The sequence below is a fragment of the Magnolia sinica genome, chromosome 10 (genome assembly GCF_029962835.1).
Source record: "Magnolia sinica isolate HGM2019 chromosome 10, MsV1, whole genome shotgun sequence".
In the NCBI taxonomy this organism is placed as follows: Eukaryota; Viridiplantae; Streptophyta; class Magnoliopsida; order Magnoliales; family Magnoliaceae; genus Magnolia; species Magnolia sinica.
In genome coordinates, this window is record NC_080582.1 from 88,138,623 (window position 1) to 88,147,058 (window position 8,436).

Sequence of the window (8,436 nt, forward strand, 5' to 3'; positions counted from 1 at the left end):
CTCAGGTGAACCCCACCACAGAAAACAACGGGGACTATGACACCCACATTTGAAACCTTCTTAGGCCTTATTTTGATGTTTATTTAATATCCAATCTATATGTGAAGGGAAGACACAAATATCAGGTTGATAGAAAACTTATTTATCTGGTTCACTTGAGCTTTAGACCCAAGTCATTCAATGGCTTATGCCCTAAAATGATCTCTCCAAATGAATGAACAATATGGACACACGAAGATCATGGTGGGGCCTCGCTACTGAACCAATCAGTAGCTAATCCCCGTCCAAAAATGGATGGACGCGCGTGGGTATAAAATAAATACATCAAGGTGGGCCCTACGGTTAGGGCTGCACGTCCTGGGCGAGGCCAGGGCGGCTCCAGACAATCCTACCCAACACGCTTCCACACGTTTACAGTTGACTGTTGGCTGTTAAGCCATTTTGATTTTAAACGGTAGATTTGATCACGCTTCACGGTTGCCTGCTTCCTCTATATTAAGCTTTCGAGATTCACACGTTGATTTGTGGCACGTGCGAGATCGAGCATGCCCTCTGGTCTGCTCATCTTTTTATTTTGTCGGCATGGATTGGCCCATTTATCAGCTGGACCACACATACATATCAGATATGGACCGGTAGTCTTTTTATTTTCTAACCACCAAGTCCAGACGCGGATTGCCTGCGACCCACAATGGTTGGAAGGTCCAGGCGGAAGTTAGGTGGGGCCCACGGTTATGTTAGTGAGATTCAAAATTAAAGTAGATCCAAAACTCAATTGAGACACATTACATGAAAAAAGCGGTGAGAGGATTGCCTACTTGAAAACCTTCTCGGGTCTACTGTTATGTTTATATGCCATCAAAGGTATGAGTTTACGGGAGCGGATTAGGTGAGACCCCTGACAGTGGGGCCACCGTGATGTATGTGACTAAATCTATACTGTTCATCTGTATTGAAAGCTCATTTTAGCGTATAATTTAAAAAAAAAATGAAGCAAATCCAAATCTCTTGATATTTGTGTGGTCTGGAAAATAAACATTCCAGTGGCCCACACGAAGTTTTTAATGGTGGGGATTCAATCACTGCTGTTTCATGTGGTATGGTCCACATAAGATTTATATCTCTCCATTTTTGGAATCGTGGCCTAAAATAAGCTTTTAAAACGGTTGGACGGTGTGGATGTAAGGCACATATATCATTTATATCATTGTAAGCTCCATAGTAAGGGTTCCCATTCGCCCTAGGTGGATCCGGGTCTCACGCAATCCGCTCCCTGAGTTCACAAGGTCATTCCCACGATGAACTGAAAATACGAAAATATTAGCCTCGAATGTTTCAACGGTGAGCAATCAATTCCCACTGTTTCCTGTTGTGTGGCCCACTTTACTTTTAGATCTGTTTTAGTTTTTTAGATCATGTCCTAACATGAGGTGGAAAAACGGATGAACGGGGTGGATTTCTCACAAACATAACGGTTGGGGTCGCAGGCAATCCACGTCCGCCAAATCCTATCATGGGTGCGTGTCCACCTGATGAGGAGACTAGCACGATTCTTGAGCAGAGTTGTCCATGGGCTCCTCACCTGATGACTTGGCGAATCTCGCAAACGTCTGTTGCACCGAATCACCCCTTGCATCCAGCTAGAAAACAGAAATTCTTCATCTCCAAATTTGAAAACAAAAATTCGCCAGAAAAGGTTATCCATTTCTCATAAAAAAATTAATTTTTTTTAATGGAATAAAGAAAAATCGGAGAAATTCTCGATAGGGAAAACTCATTCTTTCAAAACCGTAAAAGATCAAATATCTCCAATTTCACTGTTATGAAGAGTGCTTTGAATTTATTTCTAATTATAATCTATTAAACTGACTTTAACTTAAAGCATTGCATGTTGGGTTTGGCCTTTTTCAACTTGGGCTATGATACAATGTCTTTTTCGGTTGTGTAGCAAAGGCATAGGATGGTGAGATTGATTTTTATTTCTATCTTGTGCTAAGACTACTATTGGGGCACTTGGGTTTTTGGTACTTTCTAAGTTACTATCTTCTATTGGGAACTTGGGATATTGGAATTTCATCAGCTGGTCATCCTTTGTTTGCAGGTTTCTTCAAGCAATCACATGATTATGATTGCATGATATACAGACTCCTTGTACAATTACATGGGATGGGAGACCCTTTCTTGCAAATAAACAAGACAAATCTTTCGTCTGATCAGTGTGATTGGATTGAGTATGTTTTCAATCTTTAGTCGAAAGAATTTATTTACATATCCTGAATTCTTTTACATCAATGAGTTGTGTGGTTTTCACTTTCAGAGAACAAGATTCGCTCAAGAGGAGAGTAGTTGTGGAAGATGATTTTACATGGTCTATATCCTTGGAAGAATCAGTCAAAGGAGAGAAACTACGATATGTTGGAGGGGTTGATTTGAGCTTCTCAAAGGACGACCCTTGTATGGCGTGTGGTGCACTTGTAATTTTGGACCTGGATAGCCTCGATGTTGTCCATGATGATTTCAGTGTTGTCCAACTTCAAGTTCCATATATACCTGGCTTCCTTGCCTTCAGAGAGGTCCAAGCTTCCGACTTCTATTTAGTATACTTGAATAGAAAGTTGTTTTCTGGAATATTGAGCAGCATCAAGTTGTTTGATTCCCATAAGAATGTCGTGAAGAGTTTCACTTTTGTATTATTGATGTATCGTTGATATTGTTTATAGTGTTCGTTTTGTGGTTTTGATGAATGCTCTTGCTCCCAATTTCTTAGGCTCCAGTTCTTTTAGGCCTGTTGGAAAAGATGAAGCGAGATTCTCATCCTTTCTATCCCCAGGTGATTCCTTGTATTTAACAGGATGTACCTATTGATTTTAATTAGCCATTTGAAGTTGTGAATTCGGATATCTAGTGTAGTTATGTTCTATGTTATTGGGAATTTGGGACCACCTCTTTGATTGTCATGTCTGGAATTCTAGCTATACTCTTCTTCGTCCCTTGATGGGGAGAAGCTTCACATTAGCCATCATAGTCAACAGATCGAGATTGGTGCATGAGAAAGGGAGAGTTTGTATTTAATGCCTTTGTTCAAAGGAAATTTTGTTACATGATGGATACATCTTCACTGTATCATGAAAAGCCACATGCCTGGAAATTTATCTTTTAGATTTTTTTTTGCATCGTGATTTTACCTATCTGGTAGCTGCCTAAAATACGGCTCTTTTGTGAATGTCAACAGCTATTGATGGTTGATGGGAATGGATTACTGCATCCTCGAGGCAAGTTTTCTTGGAAAAAATATATTCTAAAATCCATTTATAATATATGTGCATGCAACGTGTTCTCTCAGACAAGAACTAGGCAACATGATTGATGTTTAGGAAGTACTGTGTTTGCCCTTGTGTTCAACAGATGACTAATTTATCTTTGATTTCTCAGTTTAAAGACTCTCATTTGGATTAGGGAGCTGTAGACACCCCACTTAATCTGTCGTCTAGATTACCTAATCAACTTGAGCTGAGCAGCAATGGATTTGATCTATGGCTCTGATTTTGCAGGAATTAAATTATACAGGATCAGACTTTTGCGAACATCCAAATCCCAACATAAATCGCCCACTTAATACCCAATTTATTTTAAATCAAGACCCTAGGAAGCTCCAGGAATTTAAATTGAGTTGTGATCATAGGGCCCTAAACTTATCAAAGACTGGCCCATATTTCAAAAAGGAAAAAAAAAAAAACAAAAAATCTAGCTGGTGGAAATATAATTTCCTTGTTTCTGCTATCAGGGTGGATATCATATTTCAGCCCTCCAAAAAGTTGGTTCTGCGACCTGTGGAAATATTATTTCCTCATTTTCAGCAACGGTCTTTTTGAAATCTCCACCCTTTTAGTCATTATAACTCATTTCCTAAAGAACTAGTGTAATCTTCTCATTCTCTTCCATCCTATTAGGAACTGCCAATTGTTGTCTTCTTTCCCTGAATAACCCAAAATCTTTAGCATCCCTATTTCCAACCAGAAAACAACTCCCACTCAAGGCTATTACCTGCCATAAGAGAGAAAATCAAGGGATCTAAAATAAAGAGAGTAGTAGAGAAAAGGGAGAATGGTAGTAGGATTTAAGACCTCAATCTAGGGTTTTGAGCAATGGCTCCGGTAACTGCAAAAGGGAGTTCTCCCTTGCTTTCTGAGGCTACTATGTTCAGCCCAATCAAGGGGGGAAGGACGAGAACCCCCCTGTTGTAGAGCTTAAGACACTGAAGATGACAGAGTTGACCAACTGAATCGCTGCATCCTATCTGCTTAGTTTACTATTTCACTTGCATTTTTATCTCCTTTTTCTATAATCCAGTACTCATATTCTAGGAAATTCATTCTCCCACAAAGTAGAAAATGCATTTACCATGGTGGAGAAGGGTGCCTAGGCTCTAGTACCTTCCTTCCCTATCACTGAGGCCCTTATCCAGAGTTCTTAGGACACCAAACCACAATATTTGGAGTTGTTCAAAGTCAATTGAAAATCACTCAAAATCATCTGATTCCATTGTTCTCTAGCCTCTGTTGGAATTTGAGAATTCTTGGCTAATGGCAACTCCTTTTCTTTTATTTGCCGAAATTTTCTCACAGGCTTGCCAGTCTGTTTCAGAAACGTATTCATATTTCAACTAAAATTGAGTTCAAAACTGTTGATTGGATTACAGTGACATTCTCTTAGGTTACAACAGTGCATGCACTAGGAGGCCGGTTCTGATTTTGTTTTAGTCGCCTTGGAGTTTTGATGGTACTTATCTCTCTCCCCCTCGGATTAGGAAAGGTGTTCATATTTCAACTAGAGTGGAGCCCAAAATTGTTAAGTGGGATCACATTGACATTCTCCTTGTTTACAGACTGCATGCTCAAAGAGACCAGTTCTGATTTTGTTTGAGTCTTATTGGACTTTTGACAGTTCTAGTCTCTCTCTGTCCTCCTATGGCTCCTATGGCTCCGTTGTCATCCTATCCCTCACAGTTCAACCAATGGCGAACGAAATATAATTTAGAGTTTGCTAGGACACAACTTGGAAACTCTGATAGCAAGTATGGGAGATAAATTGCATCTAGATTGTGTTGTTATTTAACTTTTGTGGTGATTGATTTTCTGTTGTTTTTGCCGCTTTGTGGGTCATCTGGTCTGATGGAAACAACTGTTGCTTTGAAGATAAGAACGGTTCTGTTTGTGGGGTTCTTTGTAAAGCGTTTCAGTTCATCAAGGAGTGGGCTCCTTGATTCTTGTGGGTTGGGTTGTGAGCTTTGTTGCTCCTGTGCATTCTTTTTTTGTTTGTTCTTCTGTTTGTGTGTTTGTCTTTTTTCTTTTGGCTGTTACCTAATAATATTCATCATCTTTCAAAAAAAAAAAAAAATTTGCTCCATGCTTCATGATGGGAAGTACTAACATAGAAACCATTGTAGGTTGTGGTTTAGCTTGTCATCTTGGTGTTATGGCCAATCTTCCAACCATTGGGATAGGCAAGAATGTGAGTTATACTTTTATTATTTTCATGTTCAATTGATAAACACAGACATGGACACATTATGTATGCATATACTATCGGTTTAAGATTGCAGATGATTATCATCAATTCTTAGCATACTTGCAATTTTCTCTAATTGCCCTAAATGCCTCGTTTGGGCTGTCTGACGTTAGCCAAACCGTACATCCTTCCTCTTCCAATAATGATGACCAGAAGTTGAAATATGTTAACAACATGGAAATAACAACAAAAACAAAGAGACTTTGGGTTAAGGACACCCAGAAGTACAAGTTCAAGCATAGCTATAGACACTCCACAACTTGTGAGTATATTCCTCTAGCAGTTTCAATTATTTTATTTTATAAGTGAGATCACTATTTAAAAAGAAAGAGAGGGGGCAAAAAACTAAAAAAAAAAGACACACAACAACTGGGACAATACTACATGGATGATGTACAGATGACTACAAGCCAACACTATTGGGCATATGGAAGCCTATCCACGGCGAGGCCTTGTATCCACCATCTGAGATCCAAAAAAAATTCCGGGTAACCCCTCCTTGGCCAGGCTGACCACCCTATCATTTGCAGAGTGACTGACGTGTGAGAATTCAATTATCAACATAGCGGTAGTGTGATTCTTCGAGGATGTTGGCCAATCTCCATGGAGCCTCACCCTCCTTAGCCCATGCAATCATGTTTCTGGAATCTCCTTCATAATTAACAGCATCAAACCTCGCTGCTCCGCCCATTCTTAAGCCATGAAGAAAGAGTCATACCCTCTGCGAGGTATGAATCCCAAAGCCCGTTGGCCCTGAGAACTCCATCATCACATCCCCTTTGCTATTTCTGAAGGAACTGCCCACTCCAGCAGTTTCCATTAGTTATGGTCAGCTAGCAGTACTTCCAAGTTAACAGTCAGTCCCTGGTTCTATGGGAGGGTCCTTCCTATTTCTATCCATTGCCAAGCATATGAAAGTTTCCATGCACAATTAATCTCTGTTTTCTTAGTGGGAGGGAGGGAGGGAGGGGAGGAGATTTTGACAATTTTTCAAGAAGATCAGCAAAATACCATTTGCTAATGAAATTTGGCTTCTTGAAGGCATTATTTGTCTATTTTTCTGTTATGTTTCGACGCATTGTGACCATGTCTAGACTGTGGAAACATGTTTGTGTCTAAAGTAGTTTGAGAAATATTGTACTCGAAGAAATTGCTAATGTTTTTAACCCTCTAGGAGTTAATATAATTTAATTCATTTCTATAACATTGATAAATCGCATGTTTCTTCAGTTGTTATGGACATTAATCGTGCCATTGTCTGTGTTGCAAAATGGGTGTTGTGCATTTTTTTTAATCATTTCCCTTTCATGAAGTCATTACAAAGTTATAATTTAATTTCTGTCAGCTGCATCATGTGGATGGTCTTACTCAATCTGGAGTGAAACAACTTCTGGAAGCAAAAGAAAATTGTGCCAAGGATCTGATCACTTTGATTGGGAACTCTGGGCGCATATGGGGAGCGGTAAGAGAATTCAGCTTAGGCTGGTTAACTATACAGCATGTGGTTTTGTTTTGAATTGCAAAATTTTGTGCAGGCAATGCGATCTACTCAAGGTTCTTCAAAACCAATATTCATATCGATTGGACATCGTATATCTCTCAATGCAGCTGTCAAGATTGTTAAAATGTGCTGTAAATACCGTGTACCAGAGCCAATCCGGCAAGTAAGGTTTATTGCTTTCTTTTGTGCTCACATAACACACAAGTCTGTCCTATTTCAGTTTGAACTTTTTCAAATTCTAGTTTAGTGATTGAGGGCCTTTTGGAAGTACCTGCAAATTGGGATTGGTTCTGCTTAGAGAACCAATCCACTGTATATTTGCAGCCGCTCAAATAATGCAAACAGCAGGTGGGTCTTCTTTTTCCCTTCCACCCAAAATGGGTGTTTATACTTGTCAGTGCTCTCATCAATGAGAAATTGATTGGAGGCTTATTTTTGGAACGATCTGCTTATTTTAATCGCCCCATTTAATGTGGAATTTGAGGATTTGATTTTCCAGGAGGCAAATGAAATAGCCGAAACTCTTCCTAAAGGCGGAGTGACTGGAGAGCATCAGTCATTGCCTGCTCTTAGTATTCTATTTTCAATCTTTTCTTCTCGACAAATTCATTTGACCTTACTGTTCCTAATGTGTGTTGTGTATAGAATGGCCTCCTTGATTTCTTCTTGACACAATGTACTTCTATGATTTAAAACTTGGCTGCCATGGCATTGGCCATAAATGATAATGCTTACCTAATTTGCTTGTATTTTTTGTCACTCATAAACATTAAAATCAGATGCATTAAGTTCATTTTATTGATAGCAAATGACGAGAAGTATATGAATTTTCTTCCTGTGGCCTTCCTTGGCCTTCTTTTTTACATTTTGAAAATGCAGGCTGATATAAGGTCGAAAAGATACCTCCAAAACCATTCCGAGATCATTAAAACAATGCGTGTGCAGTAACTGGTGGGCTGATCTCCCTTCCTTTACTAATGTTTTCTTTCTCACATGCAATCTACCAGAGCTGAAGCATATTAGGATGAGTGACACTGAATTTTTTATTTTTTATTTTGGTATGTTTGCAGGTACTCTTCTGGTTATCTTCATTATGGCTTACATTACTAAACATGAAATGCAAATTTATTGACCGGAACCCAAGACTTCCGCCTCCACTACAATGGTTGCCCACCATCATCAATGTCGGGTCTTCTATTTTATTTGATCAAATATGGAAGCTGTTCTATCTTGGCATTTGCTTTTTGTATTCTGATAATGTGTGTTTATACTTTATACTTCTTGCCAAGACGAGAGCTCTGACAGACTTGACTTATGTTAAACATTGGAATATTAGAAGTTAAAAGTTGTATTACTTTTACTGTAAA

General features: G+C 39.1%; 1 protein-coding gene across 2 annotated transcripts; it reads left to right on the forward strand.

Annotated features, from left to right (window-relative positions):
• The first annotated feature begins 1,523 nt into the window (after positions 1 to 1,523).
• LOC131217679 (uncharacterized) lies at positions 1,524 to 8,436 on the forward strand. 2 transcript variants are annotated; one of them, XM_058212643.1, is made up of 10 exons: positions 1,531 to 1,696; positions 2,102 to 2,231; positions 2,318 to 2,573; positions 2,768 to 2,830; positions 3,233 to 3,272; positions 5,447 to 5,511; positions 6,914 to 7,030; positions 7,104 to 7,232; positions 7,949 to 8,020; positions 8,140 to 8,436. In XM_058212643.1, the coding sequence occupies exons 2-9, from the start codon at positions 2,134 to 2,136 to the stop codon at positions 8,015 to 8,017; spliced, it is 837 nt and encodes a 278-aa protein (XP_058068626.1). In that variant the 5' UTR covers positions 1,531 to 1,696; positions 2,102 to 2,133; the 3' UTR covers positions 8,018 to 8,020; positions 8,140 to 8,436. The 2 variants fall into 2 exon arrangements, 1 of the variants encoding a protein (XP_058068626.1); XR_009157285.1 differs by having other exon boundaries at positions 1,524 to 1,696; positions 7,104 to 8,020.

Bases quoted from the DNA above. Each gene is read 5' to 3' on its own strand.
- LOC131217679 (XM_058212643.1), top strand. From the start codon at position 2,134: ATGATATACAGACTCCTTGTACAATTACATGGGATGGGAGACCCTTTC. The intron at 2,574-2,767 runs GTCCAAGCTTCC...CCAATTTCTTAG, and splicing joins GCTTCCTTGCCTTCAGAGAG to GCTCCAGTTCTTTTAGGCCT. The intron at 7,233-7,948 runs GTAAGGTTTATT...TTGAAAATGCAG, and splicing joins TACCAGAGCCAATCCGGCAA to GCTGATATAAGGTCGAAAAG.